General features: G+C 39.6%; 1 protein-coding gene across 4 annotated transcripts in view; it reads right to left on the minus strand.

The window, feature by feature from the left end:
* The window catches only part of entrep2 (endosomal transmembrane epsin interactor 2), a 126,834-nt gene that overhangs the window by 2,508 nt on the left and 97,093 nt on the right, over positions 1-27,233 (minus strand). For 3 of the 4 annotated variants that reach the window (XM_088077021.1, XM_088077014.1, XM_088077031.1), the window contains exons 4-10: positions 24,425-24,589; positions 13,635-13,742; positions 9,983-10,143; positions 6,938-7,073; positions 2,315-2,393; positions 1,444-2,214; positions 605-673 (exon numbers count right to left, since the gene is read on the minus strand). In XM_088077021.1, the coding sequence (XP_087933147.1) occupies positions 605-673; positions 1,444-2,214; positions 2,315-2,393; positions 6,938-7,073; positions 9,983-10,143; positions 13,635-13,742; positions 24,425-24,589 (1,489 nt within the window). The remainder of the gene's footprint in view (positions 1-604; positions 674-1,443; positions 2,215-2,314; positions 2,394-6,937; positions 7,074-9,982; positions 10,144-13,634; positions 13,743-24,424; positions 24,590-27,233) is intronic. The other variant, XM_088077018.1, reaches the window with a different exon arrangement.

Consider the following 27,233-nt stretch of genomic DNA (forward strand, 5'->3'; position numbering starts at 1 on the left):
TATACTATGCAGGATTTTCCTTTAAAATCAAATAATGTATACATAATACATATGTACTTGCATATAATATAAACATGTATGTGTATGTGATGTAGAGTTTATTTTCATCTTATTTTCAGTGTTCAGGTAGTTTATGGGTGTGTACCCCCACAGCACTCAGGTGAGGTCGGAGCTTTATAAAAAAGTGGCGACAGGGTGCCAGACTGTAAGCAGCAGGTATCCAAGAAACACAGTGCTGTAATAATGCAAATATAGACAAAAAATAAAGACAAAATATATACAAAATATAGACAAAATGCTAAAGGAGAGCAAATCTGGGGTTGGCATTTACTTTTACTGGCAATGTGTTTACAAACTATAATCAACAAACCTGCAAAGTACCTTTAGAGAAAAATGTAGTCCTTCAGTTTATCAAAAAATTAAAATCCCCAAATTTTGAGATGCTACATGGCTTTCACAGGACAGTGACAATAACTAACATTTGTTTCAGTGAAATTTAATGAATTGGCTCTTCCATGCTGCAAGTTTGTCCTGCAGGTCTACTTGTTTTATAAAATAGGATGTGAATGTTGTTAACATAAATTCACAGTTTCTATGATGGTACCTTGCTCTGGTGATGCATGAGTTGAGTCTTCAGCAGGATTGTTTGCAGAGGCGCAGCCACAATTTTCTCCTGTAGAGGGAGACATGAAGCTGAGTATAGATGCAATAAAGCAGGCATGGGCTGTTATTGATAGAGCCTCAACTGCTTACTGACAAGGAGGCTTAGGGCTGCCACTAATGATTAGTTTCAGTATTAATGAATGTTTCATCTATTTCCTTGTTTAATCTATTATTTTCTATAAAATGTCAAATCTCAGAGCCCAAGGTAATGTCTTCAAATGTCTTGTTCAATCAACAGTCAAAACCCAAGTGACAGCTAGTTTGCAATTATACAATGGCGGAAAAACAGCAAATGCTCAAACTGGAGAATGTTACATTAAAATAATAATAAAAAAAAACAGATCGCTCAGATAAGCTCTCAAACAGGGCCCAGGGACCCCCAGGGGTGCTAATATAAGTCCTAGGGGGTCCACTAGAAAAATAGGGAATCGTTAATTTCCATTATTTCATTTACTATAGAAATGAGCCTTTGGTGAGTAAGAATCATAAAGAGTGACACCTCTGATCAGACACTTCATTTCCTCCACAGTAATCTCCTCAACTGCAGTTGATAACTATAAAATCCTGGTCTTAATCATACCTAACAACCAAATTTATGACATTACAAATTTGAATTTTAGCACTCTGGTGTTTAGACTTGGTAAACAGTTGATCTTATTTACTTCTATCTTTTGGACTGTTTTAGATTATGAGAATAACATGTATGCATTTTGAAAATGGACATAGTTCCCCCTTCCGCTTTAATATGAGTGTTGCGTGTGACACTCTTGCTGTACTCACTTCCTGTTGTTGTGGAGCAGGAGATGGGATCACTGGTGGAACGGACTATGCGTGCCAGCTTACGGTACCTCCTGGCTGCTCGGAGCACCCGAGGCCTCTCTGAGGGCGAGTAGCCACTTTGCGCTGAGGTAGAGGGGGGTTGCGATGTGGAGGATGGTGACCAAACACTGAAACACAGCCTGGGGCCGCGTGGCCTGCTCGGAGGGGAAGGGGAAGGAGAGGGAGCCATGGGACTGATGGCTGAAGTCCCTCCAGAGGAGGCCACGGAGGTGGGGGAGCAAGGCTGAGGTGGCGGGGGGATGGTGACAGGGAGTGTGAGCTTCCGGCTCATCATTCTTGCCTTAATGAGGGAGTGTGTTGACGCTTTAGGTGGCTCCTCTGGTAAATGTTTGGCTGACGCAAGCTCGTCACATATGTGCATTGCAGCCCTGAGTTCCTCACATGCATGTGTGCTGTCTGTGGAATCCTCCTGGTCCAGATTACTATAGTTTTCTGAGGACCAGTCCGGAGAGCGCTCCAGGGACTCCTGGGTGTGTGAGGACTCACTGTAACCTGTGTCACTGGGGCGAGCGTCAGTGTTACGCTGGCTACGATGGCCACGTGTACAAAGTTCCAGGCTGGTGCAGCTCCCGTCAATGGGGGCAGTGTGGGGTGTGCCGTAGGGAGAGGAGTCGGAGCCTTGGACCTCCAGGGAGCACAAGTCCTCTGAGGAGCAAGTCTGGTCCGGATCAGCCACCTCTGACACCATCAGTGATGCACTGTCCACTGAGGCTGAAAATAGGGCAAACGGTATCATCAGCATGACTATGTCTAGATAAAAAACATTTCAGCAATTCTATGCAAACTTGATTGCAGTCTAAACTGTCTTTACCCTGAGTGCTGAGTCCTGCAGTCGTGTTTCTCTCACACAGACTGGATTCAGTGGCTTGCTGCTCGATACTGGTGGTGACCTGTGAAGAGGAAAATATTAGTGATGAGAAAAGAACGGCACTGTTTGCACAAAACGAAGTGAGCTGGATATTTTGGTTGTAATGCATAAAAGCAGCTGTGTGGCACCTAACCTTCAAAACCACTAGAGGGCTCTATAAGACCACAACACACTGACAGAGCCGCCTCACTTTAATCCTGTAGTGTTGAATATGACACTTTAATTAGATTCACTTATGGGCCTTTAAAGCTACAGTGTGTGACATATATATGTTCATCTAACTTCTCATCATGCTGGGTCTCTAGCCTGAAGTCATCAGCTGAGTTTCTTATTCTCGCAAACCATCAGTCGATCACTGCCCGCTCACATTAGCTATTTACAGCAACCGCTGCTTATCTACTGCAGGTGAGAAAATCCTCTGCTGATACCTTTTTGAAGGACACCATGTAGAGAACTATGGATTAACATGTATAATGGAAATAAGGGTTTGAAAGCCTAAGGTGTTAAATGGTGGTGAGAATATAATGGAAGATAAAAGGATTTGCGTGCACATTAGAAAGTTATTTTTAGCTGTGAACAATGAGATGCAGCGAAGGCTCAGCCTGAAAAAAAGCTCTGATCAGCTCAACATGACAGTCCAGGGAGAGTGCCTCAGTAAATCTGAAAAGGCGTATAAATACTCAGATGACACTGACATACAACATTTCAAAAGGGGAACACAGTAGTGATACCATTTTGACATGAATAATAAAAAAAACTAACCAATTAGAGAAGGATATTAGAGCAAAACGAGGGACGGTCAAGCAACACTTCATCCAACTCAACGTAAGTTCTGACATAAATTGGGTAAGCAACGGAGCATTGGTGCGCTGTCATCAAAACCACCACGTCCTGCATTGGTGACGTAGGTCTTGTCTTTGTTGGAGATGCATCAGGATGACATTAGTGTTTATACTATAAAGGATATGTGGTATATGGACCATATGTGGTATTAAACCAGCTTGGCAGGTTGTCTGAGAGATTGAATCGAAAATGTGTCTAGGTGGGCATTTATACCTGTATTTAGTGCTGTCAATTTGTGTTAAGATCATCCAAGATGCATGTTAATAGCAGGTGCAAACAGGGTGACTGCAGCACTCAGGGGAATGAGTAGCCTATATGGGAGAATTTTCTGTTTAAAATTGACAACACTACAGTAATTTCAGTATAAAAACGAAAAAAAAAAACAAAAAAAACATCTGTGAATTACAGAGGGATGTAGTATGCTGTAAAGCCCTCTGAGGCAAATTGCGATTTGTGTTGATGAGCTTGATAAATAAAATTGACTTGACTTGAATTCACAAAATCAGGCACCCATTGATTGTCTGGGGAGCAGCTTCAGGCTTTATATCCTATGAAATCACACATCTGAGATTTACCTTTCCGGTTTCTGGCTTGTAGATAGAGAAGCTTGCATTCGCAAATACTGATTGAACTCTCCAAGGCCATGCAAATAACATATTTGAATTCCTAATTTAGGTGGTTTTCCCCTTTCAAGTATATTTGTGCTCAACCTTGAAATCCCATTTTGAAGGCTATCTTATCAATATTTAAAAGGTTTTAATTTTTAACCAAACTACTTCATTTTTATGCAACTCAGGCTCAATTCCAGCCAGGGTCTTTCCTGCATGCAATACAAAAGTACCAGCATAATTAAAACCACACCAAATATGAGAAAAACAAGCAAACAGACAGCAATGACATAGAAAAGACAAAAAGCAAACCACAACAAAAAACAAAACAATAAATATCAAATTATATGAGATACAAAATCAGAGGATCATCCTCCAAACAGAGTTTGAAATGGATCATTCTTAACTTAATGTCCTTACCAGTTTAATGATGATCATGATTGTTATGATGTTTTTTTTCTGTTATGTGTTGTTGTGAATGTAATATTGGTACTCTTTTAAGCTTGTTTGTACAAAGCAAATCCCCCTTGGGGCAATAAAGGTTTCATTCATTAAATTATATTATACTATAGAAATGTGTTTGTGACAGTGACAGCAAAAGGTAAAAAAGTTATAAAACATAATTAATTATAGAGGTGTTATTATGGACATGTATAACTGATGATATTAGAAAACGACAGGGAAATTTGGAGAAAGTGGATAGATGATATAGGGTGAATATTTAAAAGCAGATTATTCCAGTCAGAAGGAGCTTTAAACATAGAAACAGCCTCAGCTGTCCTTTGTGTTTACTTAATGTTTATTAAATAGCTAATGTTAGCATGCTGATGTGGGAAACAGTCACTTATCTTTATTCAACTGAGTGTATCAATAATATGCACAGAATCAATAAACATATTGTCATTGTAAATTGTATCATTTTGTCATCTTATATGTGATGTAAAAGATAATTGTGTGTGCTTTAGCCATCTGTACTCAACTTGGTGTGTGTGGTTGCCATCTGCACTCAGGTGATGTCATCATGTTCAGAGGATGAGAAACAGTGGTGTCAGGAACAGGTTGGTGCATAAAGTGTGTGGGGAGTAGAGATCAGAGGGCGTAACGATAGGAGGGCACCGCCAACAAGGCCCACAAGAGGACGGGGATGTGAACGGCATAAAATCAAATGTAATAAAGACACAGTTCAGTCTGCTCCCTGGAACAGCTCAGTGTGTGTGTGTGTGTGTGTGTGTGTGTGTGGGTAATCTTTCAAGACTCACAGTAAATCTGTTTCACGTTGAACTCTAAAGGACTGCAATGTCATAATTGGATAAGTAACCAGTATGGGTGACGATCTAATGTAACTGACCTGAGGAAGGATTTTTACTCCACACTAACATGCTGAGATGTTGAACATTAGACGACCTGCTAAACATTAGCATGTTAGCCTCGTCATTGTGAGCATGCTAAAATTAGCATTTAGCTAAAAGCACCAATGTGCCAACAGCAGTGGTTTCCAACATTTCTCCTCAAGGGACCCTTTTCTATCACTGAGTAATCTGCTGACTGCTGACTATGTGATATATTTTATGTTTCATATTATATTCAAGCCATAATAGTGATGCATAACAGTGGCAGTACAGAGCAGTGGAGATAATGCACAATTAATCCCAACAGTTAACACAATAACTGCAGGACATTTGTGTAAAATTAGCAATCTGGATGAATTTTAAGAATACTAATTCCTGTGGATGTTGCCGAAGAGATAGGTTTCCCTGATACATTTTTTAGTAACTTTTAATACAATTCTTATTCTGTATTTTGTTTTGTCAAACAAATTTAATCATTATTACTCATAAGGCTCCTCAATTTTAAGAAATTCAGTGTTTTCTTCTGCCTAAGGCTTGGCCATTTTTCTACTTGCTCTTGGTTGTTTTAATTGCACAATTTTCCAAAAACAAACCAGGCTGCTCAGCAGAGAGGGAAGGCTCTGTGAATACAGCTTGTGTTGAGGTCTTGCTCTTATCCTGTGAGATTTTTTAAAAGTTTATATCCTAAATAATGATCAGAATTTTAAAAAATAACTATTTCATTTAGTTTTCTTCACAGAAATGAATGAAATCTTGAGATATAGGCTTACTGTAAAAATATTCTAAAGGCGTTAAAATTAAGAAGGCCTCACTATGCCCTGTGAAGCTTACGTGAACCTTTGTGGGGTCAGATCCTCCAGATTGTGAACGAGCAGCCCAGCTGCATGGCTGTAGACTCTTGTGTTATATTATCCTTTTGTTAACGCAGCCTAAAATGTATTTATATGTATGATTACAGAAGGTAAAAGATTGTTCTCTTTAGAAACAAATAGATTAATTTAATGTCCTAGGCCCAGTTGCCCATAAAGAAGGTCTCTGGAGACTCTACTGGATGGGGGTCAGCAAAAAAACATATTTTAGCCATCTGAAAAAAGTTACACAGGAAAAAAAAACATCAATATTGAGAGAAATATTTAGAGCATTTTCACTACTTTACCTTTCTGTCAAAAAGCCAGTTCCAGCAGGAAAGAATGGTTTCAGTTCCCCATCTATGCTCTCGTCAAAGCAACTAGACTCCATTGAGAAAAACAATCATTTTAGCTCAATCAGTTTGTGTTATTGTGTGACTTTGGTCAATCCAAACTAACCTTTTTAAAAACCAAAGTCTCACAATAACACAAACAAACAAACTGATCGAGGCAGCAGTAGACCTGCAGCTCCTGTGTTCAGAAATATTAAATCACTGGTTTTCTCAATGAAGTCTGGCTTTAAATGTAATGATGTAATGGCTCCCTTTTCCAGTTGGAAATCACTATCTGACATTAAGGTAAAGCAGTGAAAATACTCTCAATATAGTGTACAGTTACACTGATACTGATTTTTTTAGGTGGGCCTTTTTAGGTGGCTCAAATATATTTTGTTGCTGACCCCTCCACAGTAGTAAATTGCTTAGTTTTCCTGTAGCTTTCCAGCCTGTCTCTCCAAACTAGAGGCATGCAGACTGACATCTACTATATGTAATATATGTATATAAAGTACACCATACAACCCCACTTCAAAAAATCGGAACTATCCTTTTAAAGGCAGCACTTGCTTGTATTTCTCACCTGACTGGCAGGAGTCTGCCCCACCACAGACTCATATGGAGGTGGCAGGTCAGTTGGATACAGAGTCCCCGGGCTGTTGATGGGCACCCCGTAGATGGCACTGAAGGGAGAATGAGGAAAGTCCAGGTGCAGGCCTCTGTCAGGGGCATAACAGTAGAGTTTAAACCAAACGGCAAACAAGCAAGACAAAAACAAACAAACAAAAAAAAACCAGAAATATTAATCAGATTTGGAGTGGAGAGTACACTGAGCCAGTCACATAAAGCAGTGCTCAAGAAACTGGCTCAGCAAATCTGTATATCCATCCCATCTGAGTCAAAAATACAGTGTATTGTCCATAAAACATTAAGAAAGAAAGGATGAAAAACATCCTCTTGTCCCCGACATTTAAATCCAGAGAATATATGTGGGTACCGTATTATTCAATGAGGGCCACCACCGTTTCATGTGGTGCCAATTAAGAACAAGCAGCCATGCGTTCAGTCATATCTTTTAATTACAACCCCATTCTCCTCTAAAGTGGCAGAGCATGAAATACAACCTGAGAGTTTCCACCAATCATCCGAGGCATGATGATGTCATGACACATCCCTGGCCCTGAGCAGGGACACCATAAATGCTTCCTCTGCCTTGTTTATATTTATGGCATAATTGACAAACAGATGTGGCTTCCTGCCAAATGGCTACATCGGCAGCATTCTCTTTGGCAAGACTGAGAGAAAATGAAAGGAGTGATGAGGGAAGGGACGACTGATCTTTCACAACAGCTGAGAATCATGAATGTCGCAGCTGCTTAGCGGAGGGAAATGCTCTGAGCTGACCATGAATGATAATACCACATGAGATGGTCACAGTCAGATAGTGAGTAGACACATGCCACTGCTGCTTAATATGATGGATTTGGATTTGTCTTTGGCTGCAAATATTGTTTTTGGCATCTATAATCTGCACTCACCATCTCATAGGATGAACTGGGCTGGTCTACATTAAATTAATTTTAACCTGATAAATTTACTAAACTGACCGTTTCTGTCCACAAGAATGAAAACAAATAAATATTTGAATCTTAACAGCCACTGAATACTTAATATTGAAATTTAAACGCTACTAAATTCATGAATGTATTGAAATATTTTACACTAAAAACGGAATCATCAGATGGAATTGTGATATGAAATTTCTTGATTTGCTAGTTAAAAAACTAAGTTTGGTTTTTTTTTTTAATGTTTGCAAATCCAAAAATTAAAGTTTCATAATTAAAAAGAGAGAGATTCAAGTCAAATTTGAATGGTCAAATCTAGAGAGTCAGATCTAAAAATTCAAGTTGAAAAAATTCATACAGCAATATCACTCAAATTTGATTGGTCAAAACATTCAGGCTCAATTGGCTATCTTGTCTTGGGCCAGATGTTGTTTGATTTTTTTTAACCAGAATTTTTAGATCTAAATTTGATCGCTCGATTTGAGCGACCAAAATCTTTTTCGTGTCTTCTTTTTTAATTTTGAAACTTTAATTTTAGGAACCGAATATGTAAACATTGAAAAAAAATAAGATATTTTAATTTCAAACAGGTGAATTCAGAACAAATGCAAAATTTAAATACTTATTGGTTCTCTTATTTGCTTCCATATGCAAGAAGATGTATTACGCCTCATCCTTTCAACTTCTCCCAAAGTATGTTTTTTGTCTTTTCTTTGTTGTGTGTCCTGCCCTCCAGCCTGAAGATATCTTTTTCTGATAACTTTGCAATCATTGCTGCTCCTTCACATCATAATGACTTTTACATCACGTTTTATATATATATATATATATATATATATATATATATATATATATATATATATATATATATATATATATATATATCTTTTCAGGTGTCTGTGGAGGGGCAGTTATAGGCTCCAAAAGATTCATCCTGAATCTTAAATATATGTGTACTATTGTATAAAATTTTAAGAAGTTTTTAAGCCTGACTATCAGTTCCCACTCATTCCTCCTGCAGATATGAATGCATATTGAGGAGAGGGCAGCAACTGGCAGAAATCTGGTTGCAGTGCACACTGCAGATCATTTTGAGACAGGTCTCTCGAGCAATTCAACATTGGATTTTTCATTAATTAGTCCTCTAAATCTATTATAATAAAAATGAAGAACATGCAGTGCTTTGATACCCTAATTTGAATTGCTGCGCTCTTGGGGGGGTGCTTTATGTTTCCTTTGGCAGAATAATTATAATATTTACACATTTATCCCCACAGCAATCAGATATTTACACTAACTGAAAATAATCTGTAGTCTCCATATCACTTATTACAACAAATATTATATATTTCTGGACTTCCCTGCACTTTGCATATAATTAATCATAGGGGACAAGCCCCCCTCAATATTTGGAACATGTGCATTTATCTCCCCAAACAAAAAAATTAAAGTAACAGACAACTTTTTGACAGAACTAATTCCATTTTAAATTGATGCAGAAAAGACACAAATTGGTTCATAAAAAATAAAATGTTTCCCACATCCTCAGCTTCGTACATGTCCCCCACAAATTTGAAGCAAAACCAATGCCCTTGAATCGTTGGTAGTTGTTTAGCAGTCCACATATGTTTTATAGGATGTCACTAATGCTTCAATGGTGGACAATAAAGCTGAATTGTATTGTTTTCTGTTGTACTGTAATAAGCAGCAACTGCAAAAGTTTTCCACTAAGTAAATGAAATAAAACAGAGTCAAGTGTCATTGAAATTTTAACAGTTTCAGAGTTGGAGGGTTGCCAAAGTATTCTTGGCTGCAAGGCATTTATACATTTTTAAAATGGGATTCTGATTTACAAGCAGACTATTGTGTATAATTACAGTGCCTTGTAAACTTTATACTATGTCTGTTAGCAAAATAGCAAATTACAATTTTTATTGTGTATTCCCTAAAAGTATCCACATATCTCAGAAGATACATCAGTACCAGAGTTTGGGGAGCACTGAGCGCTGTGTGTTAGCACTGAGAAGAAATGTGATGCTGATGAGAAGTATTTTGCATCTCACCTCTGTCCATCCATTGAGGGGGTGCAGGTATACTCTGGGGGGTAGTATGGCGGTGGGGGGATGGGAGGAATAAACTCATCAAAGTCCAGTGTTTGGTGGAGGATGGTTCCATGGGGGGTCATACAGTCAGCATTCAGAGCCCGCGCTCTATGCGGCATAAACTGAAACACAGCATAAAAACAACCATTATCAGGCTTTTATTACACTGAGTCCGTAGTTGTTTATTCATTATTTTACACCATTATTCACCCAGCGAGGCATGACTGAGCAAACGTGTCCACAGCACCTCTCCTCATTACAAGCAGTTATTCCCATCTGTGCTTGCTGGTCACAGAACAAGTTTTACTGCAGCGACCGCGACTCAAGTGCCTTGCTCAGTGGTAACTCAACAGAAGCTCCAGAAAGTACTGCTCATTTACTTTCCTCAGACAGACGTCTCTAAGTGGGACAACTTTCCAGTCACAGCCAGCCAGCTTTTCTAATCTCCAGACTGCCACTGCTGCTATTGACTTGGCGAAATTTACTGAGCTAAATAAAAGGTTAACACCTCTTGTGGTAAATGGGAAAACGGGGCCACTCCTGGAAGCTCTGCGAGAGTGGTGGAGATAAGACACAGTGCTTTTGTGCTTTATCTTTGACTTATTCTACTGTTTGATTTGTTTTATTCTATTTTAGCTTTTTTTAAAATCTCCTATTCTATTTCATTTTACTCATTTAAATCCTTTTCATGTGTGTCTTTTTTATGTCCTAGTGTTTCTTTTGTATCTATTTTAAAAGCCTCTCTGTCTTATATAAAGCATTTTGAATTACCTTGATGTGGAAAGTTGCAATACAAATAAACGTGCCCTGCCTTTTCTCTCCGTAAATCAATAATTAGATGACATCTTGTTGAGCCTCTTCAATTTATAGATGTTTTCCTGCTGGTGTGCATGTCCACTTTGGTGTTTTCCTTTAACAAATACTGTAATTTTCTCATTCATACCTCCATGTATGTGTGCTCAGAATATGTAATTACATGTAAAATAAAACAAACAAAAAAGAACAGCCCCCAATGCATTTATATCTACAGGTCCTCAAAAGTCTAGACAGTAAGATGCTTCGAGAACGACGTGTCCACAGCTTTGATCATCTGAAATTAGGCCACTGAAGCAGGGACCGCTGGGAATATTGTCCTTATGTCAACGTGAGAATGACGTTTCAATCTCATTTTTAATTGCTATATGATTCAAACAGCTTCAAATGAATTTATTTTTATCACTTGTCTGTTCTTAAATAGTCACAGATATAAAAGACCTTATTTCTATGGTCCTGTCCCAGGGAGCTTTATCACTGTTTAAACCTACATTAACTTTTTTTTCCCAAGTGGGGGCAGTGGAAACAAGAACAAACAGTACAGCTTTAAAAACACTTTGTAAAGTTGATATTCTAGCAAACAGTTTCACATCCTGCAGACAGCAAGCAGGTTCCGTTGATCAAAAAAAAATAGGACTTCCCCCCAGAAGTGAGGTGCTTGTGTCCTATGTGAAACCAAGTGGACTTTGAGGTATTTTAATGCGACTTGTCACCACATGTCTTTTCCTAACCCTAACCTACTTAACTTTACTTGCCTGAACCTGACATACATAACTATGTAACTGAGGGTTAGGAGGTAGAGCAGGTTGTCCTAATCGGAAGGTTGGCGGTTCAATCCCCAGTTTAAGAAATTTATTTTTGCTATTTGTACATGCACAGGCAGTACGGGTACATAGAAATTACTTTTGTGCAAAAAAAGTGAAAAAAAGACAATAGAGATAAAAACAAACAAGAATCAAATAAAGAAGTTTAAACAAAAGAAAGCTACAGTACAATTGAAAAAGAACACTACAAAATACAATAAGTTAAAATAAGTTACAAACTGTAAAATAAAATGCTGTCACAATTGTTCACATTGCAGTTTTTATTGCACACTGCCCTGAGAAGATGAGGCAGACATGTCCCCTCCCCCTCTTGCATCTTTTGCCAACAGTCTGACTGTGGCTGGAAGGAAACTGTTATAAAAACGTGCTTTATGTGTTATGATACTGTCCAGTCTGCAGTGTCTGACGTTGTATATGGAGTGTTTCTGTCTGAGCAGAGAGTGCGCTGGATGGTGTGTGTCCCTGAGGATGCTCTTCGCTTTTTTCCTGCAGCGTTTGTTCCTCCATCCAACATGTCAAGGAATCCTTGGGCCAGATAATGAACCCCAAATTGCACCTGATGATTGTTACTCTAGTGTGTAAATGTGTATGAATGGTTAAAAACTGAGTAGCAGGTGACACATTGTATGGTAGTCTCAGCCACCAATGTATGAATGTGTGTGTGAATGGAGTGTGAAAGTGCTTTCAGTGTTCGAATGACTACAAAAGCATTATACAAGTGCAGGTCCATTAACCATCTATTACAAACAAAGTTTTTTTTCCTAAACGTAATTTAAGTAACTTTACTTGCCTAAATCTAACCTATATAACTTTGCATTAAGTATATAATTTTATTTTAATTACGTCACATGACAACACCATTCGTGGGGCACTAATTGTTAAAAACGATGCAAACCATTGTATGTGATAAAGATAAACTGAGTTATGAAGACCATATATTAACTTTCTTTCTAGCTCTGTTTTGGTCGCCATTGACTTCTGAGGGAAAGTTTTGCCTTTTTAGGTGCGCAATGTACGTTCACCACCTGCTAACTTTGTCTGTCTGCTGTTTGGTGCTGTAGAGCTGGGTGGTAATTCAGTGTAGGTTCATCGCCAAGAACGATTCCCTTACATGCAGTCATTTGACCCATTGTTCACATAAAATGATTGATTACAGCAGCTTTTATTTTACAGTCTGATCTGAATTGTGACTCACATGGAGATGAAACTAATGTGATTTTTGCACTTTGGACTTTCAGTTAAACTTAATTTATTTTACTAGCTATTATATGGATGAAATTATTGCAGATTTCCTGCTGCATCAACCTGTTATCAAACCAGGCTTCACATTCAGCCCGGAGCACAAGTTTTAATATCCAGACTCTTTATAGCACGCACAGAATTTACAGCATCGTTCATAAAATGTGTTAGAGGTTGAATCAAATGGTGCTGCAAAGCTATTTCATATGAGGGGTTGGCAGCGTTGCTCTACCTTTCCAGTTGCTGATGTGTTTGGAGGCATGAAATAACTATTGTTGGTGTGCAACACAAAGGGAGCTTGGCCATGCTAATTTCCCTCATGACTGAAAGCATTTAGCTGTTGGTAATAGTTTCATTGTCCCACATAAAATGACAAAAGAGGGTCACGCTGAGGACGGTGCACCTTTGAAGTGAAAAATCCGGGGAGGTGTTCAGCTGGGTTTTTTTTTTTAATACAACACATTTTTGAGATGCAGGACACTGAGAGAAATCCTGTGGCAACTGACCTTCACTGTGTGTTCATGTTCACTTGTACTGACCAAGCAGGAGGATTCGACCAAAAAGTCAAACATTATTCTCCACTATCTTAAAATTGATAAAGGCTGGCACATCATTACTGAGCTAACCTGACGATAGAGATCTTCAGACTAGAAAAATGATTTTGATTTTGGCAGGGTTGCCTCTGAAAAGAACATACAGCCAGCTTTTGTTGTTGTCTGCATTTCCTTTACACTCACCATCTGCAGCACATCAGTCGAGACCATCTGCATACAGCACATGGCGGTGGCGAGAGCACACACGATGGTGGAGATGACGTTAAGGGCACATACGCTGAACAGCAGCTCCTAAAGGAGACGGGGAAGGAGAGGAGGAGACTGTTAGAGGAACAAAAAGAGAGGAGGAAGAGCATGAAAGATAAGACACAAGGGTGAAGGAGAGAAGGTGAGGAGAGGGAGAGAAGACAGATAATATTATGAGCATTAAAAGGTGTGTAATGTGAGAACAAAAAGAGGTACATGTGGAAGAAAAGGAGAAGAGGCAGATGAACTGAAGGTGACACAAACAGCATTGACGTCACCAGTAAGGTAACCAAGTTTAGAAAATCACAGTGGGTGGACACTGCAGTGAGAAAACACCTCTTCAAACATCTGGTTCAGTGAAAAACCACACAGCACTAAGAGGAATCTAACCTGCACAGTTATAATGTAAAAGGTTTAAGACTGATAAAAAGAATTATGATGTCTGCACATAGAGACAACACAAACAAAATTAAATAAATAACCTCATGAGTGCTCAAGGTTAAGCACCGGCATATACACATTCACACCGGCATTGCAGTGAACAGCAAGGGGACAAACTTGAATCTGTCAGCAAAAATAAATGTGCATGCTGGTGTAATACTAACCCTGAGCACCCTGAATCAGAGAAAAGACTCATGACTGCAATCCCATTAGGCTGCTGTTTGTGCTAAAAAGTAGAAAATAATGATCTTTGAGTGGCTCCATTTTTAAACCATATTGACTTTTGTAAGTCTTAAAAAGAGAAGTTATAATAACTGTACTGTGTGGATTAATTTCTAGAAGAGGAGCACAGGCGAAGTAATACCACCTGCATGATAATTGTAAGCTGTATAGCAAACAGAGCAGTGATATGAAACTTACAGCCCACAGACCATTTCTCGTTCGCTATGAAAATGAATGTATTTACATTTTTGCTTTAAATGTAAATAAGGTGCCAGAGTGCAAAAAGAAGCATCAAAATTGAGTGTATTTATCTTTGACTTATTCTAATTAAGTGCTAGGGGATGCGATCTCATCCTACTCGTCAAATTTTGCCATTAGGGAGGAAGCCCTGGTCGTTGCCAAAATGAAGCCAGGGCAGTCTTTTGCATTTTATCTTTATGCAGAAGGGGTCGGCGGGTAGGTTTAGGCTACAAAACTACTTAATAACGGTGAGGAAAAGATTGCGTTTATCAGCTTTGAGTGGCACAAACACCACAACCGGTGTTGTTGTTTGTTGGTCTCAAACACCAATCCCCTGGGACAAAGTCTGGGATTTGTTGGGCCTACACAACTCCCCTCTCACCTACCCTGAGCGGACTTTCTTTAAAAATATGTCCATTGCTCTGACTGTACATAATAACGATGCAAATGGGTTTACATTTGAGCTGGAAAGCTGGTGTGTCCTAAACAGGCACTAAATGTTGCCTGAAGCAGAATATTTGGATGCTCTGGGAGGCTGCAACAGATGGATCCCCCAGAACCCCCAACAGATATTTGGGCTAATTTCCTATATATCAATAAGGGGTGTATATCACAAATTTCATCACAATATGATATTATATCAAATCATTGAACGACATTACTATATATGCTGATATCACAAAGTCAGAAACGGTAATATTTCGATTTGATTAAATTCAGGGGCCTGCAATCAATATGAGATGATATCAGTAATTGTCCTAATGGTCTTTTTCTTGGCTGGTTGCCATTAGCTGCCTAGTTCTTGGCTGCTAGCACTGTTTGAATATTTAGGAAGGAGGTGTGCTTGAACAGAAATGACAGACATGCCTTGAAAATATTAAAATAAAGGTTTCTTAATGATGACTATATGAATCAATTTTTTCACTTTGCATCAATTAGGTTTTTTCAGTGATTGTTGAATGAATATATTGATTCAGATCTGAGTATTGTTACACTCCTAATATTCATTATTAATGTTGGTTTATTTACTGACATTTTCAAAAGTGGGCCCAGAGGAAAGCAAATTAAATATCTCTAATAATGAACATGTTGAGAGATGAGAGAACAATAGCAGCTTGTATTGCTGCTGCAAAATGAGAAAAACTAAATATTATTTCTACAAGTATAAAATAGCTCTAGATGATCTGCGGCCCTTTCAGATGTTTGAATACAATAACAAACAAAATACTTTTTTGTAAAGCTCACTGGGTTCATGTGTAAAACTCACACTGTCACTGTGGTAATAGTATTATCAGGACTAGACTGTCAAAAGTTGAGAGGGAGGAGGAGAGAAGGCAGAAAAAGAGGTGAATGCATTTATTTAAATACCGGAAACAAGAGGAAGTGAATAAAATTCTCCATCTTATGCATCTACAACTGCAAACTTGTGCACCCACACAAGTGCACAAAAATACAATGATTAAAAAAAACAGTCAACACTGAATACAACTGGCCCACAAATATTGATGCGAATACAACAAAGTCATCACTTCAAGGTAAAGCAGGAGAGTATCAGCACCGGAATTAAAACCTCACTACAGCTTTTTATTCTTTGTGGACACAGGCTCATGAATGAAGCTCCCCAGCTACCACACAAAGTGTTTTCCAGCCTGTCGCACAGATTATTCACCAGATTCAGGAGGCGCATAATTACCAGTGACATTACAAACCCCCCACTTGTATTAGGCTGCTGATAATCTGCAGAGGGGACAGCCGTCTTCCCCACAGAGATCTACCAGGTTTGTTGTCAGGATGTAGGTTCCCTGACTTTTTAATGGAGGCGACTTTTTTCCAACCAGAACCTATTACTCACTTCCACTCCCTTTGAAGTTTGTGATATAAAATGGATCAGCCGCCAGCCCTGCAACTGTTTTTCAAACATGTTTGATATCCAGTAACTAGTTGCCAAAGATCAAGTTGGTGTGAGCTGGATGTTAAAGCAGAGATGATGCCAGTTGGAAGCGGGGAAGTTCATGCTGTGCAGTGCCAATTATAAAATAAAAGCAATACATGTTTACCTTTACAGTTTTGGACCATGTTTTGATTTGATTTCACTTTATTATCAGAATATTTTATGAAATGTGTTGTGCATCCCAAGATATGCACTGTTTCTTATAAATACACATAAATACAAAGATAATGAACACAACCCTAAACCAAACAACAAACATACTACAAACACTACATATCAGACATTACAGGAAAGGTTTGCAATGCAAACAAGTTAATTGCTCCCCTTTACATTCAGTGTTTGACCCGAATACGCTATGGTCCACTTAGAACTAAAACTCCAATTTGACTCATTTGTGTGCTGTGAAAAGCTGATTTTTATTACATGCTTTAGAGAAAAGTCTGGAGAACTTGTGGATGCAGCACCAGTATGGCATTTTAAACATGGAAAATCACAGCCAGTCATTAGAGATTGTAATGGCTTTTAGTTAAGTGACAATTATAGGTTTTTTTTATGTTTGGCAGAAGAATGTGATGTAAAACCTCCAAGTGGTGCAGCATTAAAGGTTAATGTGCTGGGCTTTTTTTATATTTCAACCCATTTACTCCAAATCACATGCACTTGACATTACTGCCAGTGTTGTAGTATGTGAGAACGGTCTTGGTCTCAAGACCACTTTTTGAAAGTTTTGGTCTCATCTCGGATTCAACCTCATTTTTACTCGGTCTTGTCTCAGTCTCTGACAAAGAGGATATGGAATTGGAAAAAGACCAGTCAAGACTACAACTGTGGAGATATCACTAAATTATCTGTGCAAAAAAAGGAGTGCTGTGTTAAGACGGTTCAGTTGATTTCAGCTCATTAGTGTTTGCTCGATTTGTTGGCTCATAGCAAACAAAGGAAAATCCCCTCACACCAAATTCACTGTTTATACGGCAGTTAAAATGTTGATAAAAGAGGAATCTTTGTTTTCTTTGGGTGATTTTAGGAGAATGAATATCGTTCAGATAAGTTTGAGGAGCTCCTATGAGTTGTAAGTTAAAAATTTTATTGTAAGTGTGTCATGCAGATTCCCCTTGCATTAGTCGTGGTCTTGACTCGTCTCAACCACTCAAAGTGTCTTGTCTCAATCCCAATACACTCTGGACACACACTCAGGTTTAGGTGTTCTTGACTGCAGCACTGATTACTGCTAACCAGAGTATGTTGTAGTGTTTTAGAGTTTTGAATGTGAGTCATGAGGTGTGAAGGCTGCCAATGAGTGAAAGTAAAGATCTGAACTTCTTTTTACAGAATAAATAGCCTATTGTAGTTTGTGTTGTATTGTCTTTTGCTAAAGGCAAATTATGTGAAAACATATTGGAGAAGAGTTAAGCCACTTTATCAATTTTGATGAACAGGCAGCTGCTGGTTTGAGTTCATCTTGAAAATGAACTTGTATAAACTTGAAAAGCACTTCAGAAATCCATCCCAGTAAACATAATGCATGGTACTGTAGATCAATCTGGACCAGACAATCACAACATAACTTTGATCACGACAAAAAAAAGCCATGATGTTCAATAAAAACAGTTCACTGTAATGAATTGCCAAAATGGGTCTCAGGCCTCTGCAAACTGTTTTCCATACCATAGTGGTGAACGGAAAACTTTAATGGAAAACATGGTCAAGTGTGGATGAATTAGGGAGACATTTTGGCAGAAATGGAAGATAATTTAATAGGTATGTTTTCTTTACTGAAAAATCTCCTTAAAATAAGATTTGTGTTTTTGTTACCTTAGAATAAGTTGTTAATATCTACATCCTTGTTGATGGACATTGTTGTGTTTCTACTGCAGCCTAGAACGGACAAATCAAACACTGGCTATAGAAATGGTTGTTTGTATTTTTTGCACAGTGACTGTAGTTGGCATCCCTTCCACAATGAGTGCAATGTGTCAGAAAAGTTATTAAAACTGTTTTATTCTGTTTTTACTGGTTGAAATCACCTAACCCGTTTGTTTGGAAGAGGAAGAGATAAACACTATAAACACTCTAGGAATTCTAACTTTTAAGAGTTTCAGCTGGTTGTAATCTGCAACACACGCCACTAGATGTCACTTAATCCTCCCTAATCTTACACACTCCTCCTTTAAACTAAAATTCCAGTGCGTACTCGTGTGGTCACTTTATCCCGTGAGGCATGTATTCAAGACAACTGTTACTGCCTCCACACATGAGTGGCACCTTGGAAGTGACACCTGCTGCCTCGTCTGACCACAACCTTACAGTGACAGATTGTACAGCACCCTGAGCCTTACAGGGGGCTTAATTGGGTTTTCACATCACTGATACTCAACTGTTGTCTCTTGAACCGTGAACGCCTTGACCAGGCACAAACTACACACATGCCTCCACGAGCTGCTGCTCTCTAACGTATGACAGGCTCAAAGTAGGAAGGAGCAGCACCCTGCCTTTCTCCAGCCAACATGGAGTTTCTGTTGATAGTCTCTGCTGACCTCCGCTGTCTTTGGCATCCCCAAGCAGCTCTTTACAGCATCTGGCAGGAAACCCAGCACTTCCCTCAAGAAGCCCTGCAGCAGTTTCAGGGAGGTCAGTCCAGACTGTTGGCAAAGCCCTTCAGAGATTTTCTAACCTCCAATGACAGGACGCAGCAGATGTTGTAGCTCTGTGATGCCACTTCTCATAAAGTACTAAATGCATTGACTCTGTGGGAAAAGAAAAGCTTTTCTAAGAGTCTTGACCTTCCACATAAGTTCATGTCAGACTTAAAGCTTAAATTGTCCAATCATAGAGCATGCAAAAATTCTCTTTTTTCTTTTCTTGTCATAGCCTAGAGCTGGAGAGATTCTGCTCTGCAGACCAGGTGGATAACACCCCGTCTGTCCTCCTAGATATCCAGCTGGAGAACAACTCATTCCGTGGCTTTCTAATCATAAGAAATCCTCATTTATCCTCTGGATTCTGGCCTGAAAGTTGTTATTGAAGGCTAATACTCCCTCAAAAGTTGAGATCCATCCCTTTTGACTCAGGTACACAGCTTATCAGTCTTACAGGGCTTTGACACACCATCCGGACTCACAAGCAGTACCAAAAAGACAGACTGATGATCCTCACATCACCCAATGTCTCATATTAAAAGCTTTGAATATGCTGCAAAGACCACAGCTGACTGAAATGCAGCAAAGGGCCAAGGCTGGAATTGAACCCGCAGCCGCTGCGGCGATGACACAGCCTCTATACATGGGCGCCTGCTCTATCCACTAAACCAGTTTCCTAAACCAATGCTACAATGCAGCGCCAGTGAAAATAGAAAAATGTTCTGTCAAAATGAAATAATGATTTATTGATTATAGGTCTGGGTCCAGATAAGCAAGAGTCCTGGTCTGGACCCAGGAAGATAGAAAGGAAGGGGGAGGGAGTTGATCCTTGTCCCCCCTCAACTGCCCATGCCAATGGCCTCTTTCCCACTTCCTACCCCACTACCTTCAGCCCGTCTGCTTGAACCACACCCATCTTCAAACTCTGCCTTTACTTTGATCTTCTCATGGTTATGACATTATCGCAGTGACAAAATCTGCTCACAGACATATAAAGGCCTGGAAAAGTACTCAAAATTGCCTCTGTGGAAGTTCTGCTACAATAGGTGTCTCCAGGATCTCATTTTACCATGATGAAATACACACACACACAGATGGACTGACAACCTGAAAACAATACCAGCTGTCACAACATTGTCGCAGCTGGTAAATGCTGAAGAAAGTTGCCAATAAACCAAATCAGAAAGGCTGGTAGTCTGTTTCTGAATCTTGCAGAGAGACACAAAAAAAGATACAAGCAAGATATTCTCACATGATTCATTGTGACTCGGATTAAAGTCTCATTACCTGCTCTGAATACATATTGAAAATATGGCTTTGAATTGCTGTGGATAGCTGCTGTCAATCCATACTTGTGGAAGATGATGAGGCAGAGGAGAAAAACAAGCAGAAAATGACGACTGGGGGAAATAACTGATCCTCGAGGTTGAATTAATAGTAAGATAGTTTTCTCTCACAGATTCAAGAAAATCAATCTCTGATTTAGAAAAAGTAGCACAAACGGAGCCACACACATCACAAAAACTACAGGCAACAGCCAACTAATAGTAAGTCTCTTGGTAAAAGGTTTGTACAGGGTGTATCCCTGCAGGGAGGGAGTGGTGGTTTATTACAGCAAATGTTTTCCCAAGTCGATCTGCAAGCATCCAGAAAAACAAGAAATATTTATGACAGCTTCATCTGAGCTACTTTTTGTTATGATAATGCATCTGCTGTGCAGATGTGAGCCGGTGCATTGCTGTGATTTCCCCTGTGACCACAATGTACATAATGGCATAATAAATTCTGCCAGGCAAAGAAATGTAATAACACGTCTAAAGAAAGTCTTTAACAGGCCTGCTCACCAGATATTTAACCTGCAGAAGATACCTTGCCTCCAGCCAAACAGGTTAGTGAATTACACAGCAAGGTTACACATCCGCCCCCTCACAGGAAATCACAAATTATCTCAATACTCCCTCCCACTGATGATTTACACCCCAAGGCAGTGTAATTTAACAAAAAATAGGATGGAAATGAATTGTGCCTGAAATAAGTGAATGGCACATTTTAGCAGCAACACAGACAATGCTAAATGCTTTTAAAAAAAATATTTTAAACAAAAAGAGCAACAGCTGAGAAATGAGTGAATTTGAAAAGTTAAGGTGGTTTAATACTCAGTCCACCTGCTGTTATAATCCTGTACTTTCAATATGCTATGTAATTTAGTGATGGAGGAACTATATGGCAGCTGCATCATGAGCTCATTAAGATCAGCGACAGCCTTACAGCCACCTGAAATGGCTGAGGACTCGTGGGACCTGGGCGTGACAGCTTCCGCTTAGACATAATTCAACACATCTGACCACTTTGGCACTTAATAAAGGTTTACTGCACCAATTCCCATATCTGCTTTAATGAGCTATGATCAAAATGACAAATGCGCTTGATCTTTCCTCTTTTCATCAGCATGCTTCATCCTGCAAGGTCCTTTATTTGGTTATCAATGTTTTATAATCAATCAGGGTCATAAAATGACTGGATATGATTGTCGTTATCCAATAAAGGCACAGTAGCACATACTGTAGATCATTCCTGCAGACACTCTGAGTCAAGATAATCTACTGAGATCATGCACTCGCAAACTACAGCCAGCCCAGGCCGGATACACACTGCATACTAAGAGGTCTGCCTCTTGGGGAAAGACAAATGCTGTTGCCATTCTCCACTTCCTGCCCAATTAATCTAAGACTGAATGCTTTCAGTGCTTTGTATTTTACGTCGTTTGGCTGCTCATGTAAAATGTAACACAGTGAAAGAGGGAACTTGGAGGCATCACTTTAGACTTGATGATCTTAGCAATTTAAAGACAAAAATTTTGAATGACTACTGACTGTTAATCCTGTTAATGATATAATTCTTGTTAGAGAGGTAACAAGACTTGTCAGGTAGAGTCTGTGAGGCCAGACTGCACATCAGTGCTTTGAGAGAAATGCTAAATGCCAGCATGTTTACAAATACTGCTCTAACATGGTAACATTTGTACTAAAATTTTATTTTTATGTACAATTTTAATACTTCTCTGTATACATACATTGTATGTATGTGTATATATACATACATAAATAGTTAAATATATATATATATATACACTGTGCATTTACTAAAACTGTACACCTATCTGCCGTAAATAGATAGCTAGATAATTTTCTTTGATATATATTATATTTCATCCCTATATTTCAACTCCTGCATTATTGTATGTCTAGAGCTCTATTTGCACCAGACTGGTATTACCAGCAAACCTCATGGGGGCAGCTGTAGCTCAGAAGGTAGAGCGGGTCATCCACTAATTAGAAATTCTGTGGTTCGATTCTCGCCTCATCCGGTCCGCATGTTTAAGTATACTTGGTATACTCCTGTGAGTGTATGTGAATGTTTAACTGAGTATTAAGTGGTCTGAAGACTTGCAACTCCAAGTCCATTTACAGTGTATCAGAAATTATGTCCATGTTTCGAGCAGCGCATTTGCATGATATAAGTGAAGTCTGTCTGTACTGACAATAGCCCCTGGATATGATGTCAAGGCTTTTCATAAGAATAATACAACCGATTTATAGAGGACTAATATTATCAAATTAAATAGGCCTATAATTTGCAGCAGTATTTTTACTTGACAAATTATGGACATGGGCGGCACAGTGGCGTCATGGTTAGCACTGTTGCCTCACAGCAAGAGGTTCCCTGGTTCGAATCAGGGTTGGAACAGGGTTCAGTCTGTGAGCGGGGCCCTTCTGTGCGGAGTTTGCATGTTCTCCCCGTGTCTGTGTGGGTTCTCTCCGGGGTCTCCGGCTTCCTCCCACAGTCCAAAGACATGCAGGTCAGGTTGATTGGTAACTCTAAATTGCTCTTAGGTGTGACTGTGAGCGTGAAAGGTTGTCTGTCTATATGTGTCGGCCCTGCGACCTGTCCCCCCTGTACCCCGCCTTCCGCTCAATGACAGCTAGGATTGGCTCCAGCCCCCCCGCAACCCTTGCGAGGACCAGCGGTTACGGAAAATGGATGAATGAATTATGGACATGGCAAATTTGCACGGCATGAAGATCACAGATGACCTCCACAATTATAAAAAATAACTCAAGGGGCCCATGTAACAGTAGTCCCATGTGAATAGGGCTTTAAATTCTCTTCTTTTTACTTGCATGATATTGTTTCCATACATACCGAAAGAGCATTGCTGGACACAGCCTGAGATCTAATATTTCATGTCCATGAATGCTTCTCTATTGTGTATATGACAGTAAATTACTTGTAATTTGCATATGTTAATATCACAGTAGTGGGCCTCCCAGAACAGCAGATGCAGAGGGATACCTAGAGCCTAATATGTAGATGCAGAAGTCCACGGCAAAGTGGCTACATGTGACAACTTGGGTTGAGAACCTGTTGATATTTCGCACACAAAAACACAGGTCAGCCCTACGTTGTTACTAGAAGGAAAGTCAGGGGATCACCAGTGTAAACATTTGGAGACCATCCCAGTACAAAATTTCATGGCAATCCATCCAACAGTTGTTGACATATTTCAGTCTGTACTAATTGACTGACATTCCCAGAGTCATGCCAGTAGCTTGGCTGAAAATAGAGGAGTAATATCTCAAACAGTAATTTCTGCAGATAAAAATCACAGAGAATTTGTTTCCACACATCTAGATTTTCATTTTTGTATTACAGGAAAAACAAATAAATACATGAAATTCAATTTTGCAAATCAGATTTATATAATGTGGTTTGCTGTTTGAATAAAACTGATTTTTTGGAGTTGTCTCTCAGTCTGGCCACACAAGCAAATTTTAAACAGTCACCTGCAATTGTGATATCAGCAATGATGGCAATATGAAACAGGGCTGCATGAATCAACATCCACCATTCCTGATTCTTGGTTTAACAGAAAATAATGTACAGTGATGAAAATTTACTACAATATGAAAAGCAAGAGGATACATCAGCAGTTTTTCTTAAGCTGGAAAACTTGCCACCAATCAGTACACATGGTACACCGTGTCGTTACCATAACTACCAGTATAATTGCGTCATTTGCAAATAACAGTATAAGCAGCTCTGAAGGCTGGATTTTTCAAATTAACCCAATTTACCTGCAGTCTGAGCACAGTCTTACTTGTATATAATGTTTTTTACATATGAAACTTCATCAGATCTTCACTCAACACAAACACATGCTGTCTCCTGCTCACCTTGAGACGGAGGCGTATGGTGTTGCAGTCCCTCAGTGGATTCAGTTTCAGTGTCTCTCCCAGGTTGTTGCAGCTCGAACTCTGCTGCTGCAGCTCACAGCACACACACACTCCATCGCTGTCAAACTTGAGCTGGGGGGGAGGAGGGGAGAACACACATCCACACTCATGCATGCACGCCACATACACAAAAAACATACACACAGACACACAGACACACACACAGACAGATGCACAGATCAGACCTGAGCTTGGTACTCTGCATTGTCAAATTTAGGATATAAGCGAAAAGAATAAAAAAAATTACACCAAACACACAATGTACTGTGATTGAGCTGCTCACGGTGGATTTGAGTGTACAGCAGAAGAAGAGAGGCTGTGAGACACGAGGAGCTACCCAGGGAGGGATGGAGGTAGGGCATACCTCTGCTATGTGTCCCAGATTGAGAGAAAGCAGGACATGAACCCAACAAGTATGGGTTAATTACATTGGGGAAAGGAGATGAGAAACGTTAGCATTTCAGTCACGACTGGGGGAGGGCCTCTGGGGATCCACATAAAGCAGTGAAGTTGGTCTACCCGGCTGGTCCCACTTTTGTTAGGAGAAAAGCTGCTTGTGAAGTGGAAGTGGTTGGGTTAGTGGGCTGGTCACTGGATGAATCACAAGGGGCTTCTTCAGTCATGAAAAAGACAGGAGACCCTGGCGCTATAAATTCAACTTAAAAAATCAGCTTACCATCTCATTATGAAAATGTGAAGACTGAGTGTTATGTGTCCAACTACTTCTGATCACCAGCTACACTGAGAAAGAGCTTAATACGCTTGTTCTGAATTGTTCCCTCCTGTTTTCCATGTGTTAACACCGCTGTCAGAGATGCCAGTGTGTAGAGAGCATGTTTCTTCTTTCACACTGTTATTCCGCCTCAGTGTTCTTGGCCTATAAGCCGACAGTGGAGGTAGTAACAGCGCCAAAGCAACGTCTGTGCAAGACAGCTGGAAATACAGGACCAGATGGGACGGATGAGTTTTTTTGACAACATGCTGCTAGCTGATTTAAAAAGCAGCTAGCAGCAGGTAGCAACTAACCCAAAGAAGAGGAGCAGCAGCCAAAAATTAGACAAATGGGCAAAACAATAAAATGTGGAAATTCCTTATCTTCCAAGCAAAGGAGAAGTCCAGCCGTCATATAACAGGGACAGTAAATGACTATCATTACCATGTTATGCAATTATAAAGCGCTGCTGATGTGTATGCTATACGTCACATTAAAGGCCGATGCTGTTGTGTTCTTTTTGCTTCTGGGATGCCAGCATGCTGTCTGTAATCACACACTGGAGCGGTATTATGCCTGCCCTGTTTGGTTATTTGAAAATGGAAAGGCAGTGTGAAGTAGGGACTTCGTAGCAGCCCTTGAGTGTGATCTGTGTGTTAAAAGGGCCATTTGCTAGTAACTGTCAAGTCAACTTGTGAATGGTGGAGATGGTTAAGGTTAGGGCAAAAAGGCTAGCCAATCACAGCACAGTAGGTGGGGCATTGCCAAGAAAAGCAGTGTTATCCGTAACAATGTGTTTGGTCCACTCTACCATGGCGTCCTCCTCCCAACACAGACTTTGTTGCTCTTTATACCACATCAACTGACTTCCTCCTTTGCTCTCATGGCTACTGCTACAGCCACTTGAGGTTTTAAACAATAAACATAGATATTGGTGGTAATAAGCTGTTTGTTCAAAGGACCTGTGTGGTCATATTTTGGAGGACAGTCTGTTTTTTTACCTTGTGAAATTGGAGCACGTATTTTCTAATCCACTCAGCTATGTAAAAGAACTTCAAAGTAAGGATTGGTTATGTTTGGGGAAATAATGTGTTTATAGTTCTTCCGAACTGCCACACTCGAGGGGTGACATAAAAAGCTGCTTGTCCATCAAACAAGCACTTCTGATGGAGTATGCTGGCCCTTTAATGTGTCTGTCTGTGCAAAGGCTGCATGAGTCACCATATCTTAGTCTCTGCTGCTTTGATTTTGACCACTCTTTTTTTTCAAACTGTCTCTTTTGAGCCTCTGAACTTTATGGCGGTGCCATACCAAATGGCTGCAGTGCTCTTTCAAAAGTTGTTTATCTGTGTTTTAGCTATTTTCGATTCTGGCAAAGATGGATGTGATAATCACCAGCCATTAGTCACTAACAGACAAATAGTTCAGTTCACTTTTGATGTTGACTCAGCTCTGCAGTCTGCTCAGAGCAGAAGTGTCTGTCAGCCTGCCATGTGTTGACTTATAATTTAAAATACTTCTCTGTTGTTGTAGAAGCTTTTTGTCCATAGGTTTTCAACATATAATAAATGTGTTTTCTTCTATTCCTGGAACACTGGCACTTTCCGATATATCCATTTATATGTGGATATATAGGAAAGTGCCAGAGTTCAAGGAATATAAAAATCATGTTAATGGGACACTCTGAGTCTTAGTAATGTTAAAAAATCTTCTCTTTCTTATCTTTAGGCCTTTTTTCATTACATTTTGGCAAATCTGCAACTTGTAAAGTCAATTCTAAGATACTGGTGGCACTAGAATGAGCTACCATCTATTATGATGGTATGTCTGTGTGTTAATACTGAAGACAAGGGGTGTGACTTTTCTTGCATATTGCAACGTCAGGTCCAGACATTTAAAACAACAAAAGGTTCACTTATCAACCATAACGTTGATCATCTCATTACAACGCAATGTTCTACTGGAAACCTTGGATGTTGGCATTCATCTGGATGCTACTTGACACACACCCAAACACTGCTGCAGATCAAGGACACC

Source organism: Plectropomus leopardus, chromosome 1 (assembly GCF_026936395.1).
Source record: "Plectropomus leopardus strain MGB_pleo_1.0 chromosome 1, ASM2693639v1, whole genome shotgun sequence".
Lineage (NCBI taxonomy): Eukaryota > Metazoa > Chordata > Actinopteri > Perciformes > Serranidae > Plectropomus > Plectropomus leopardus.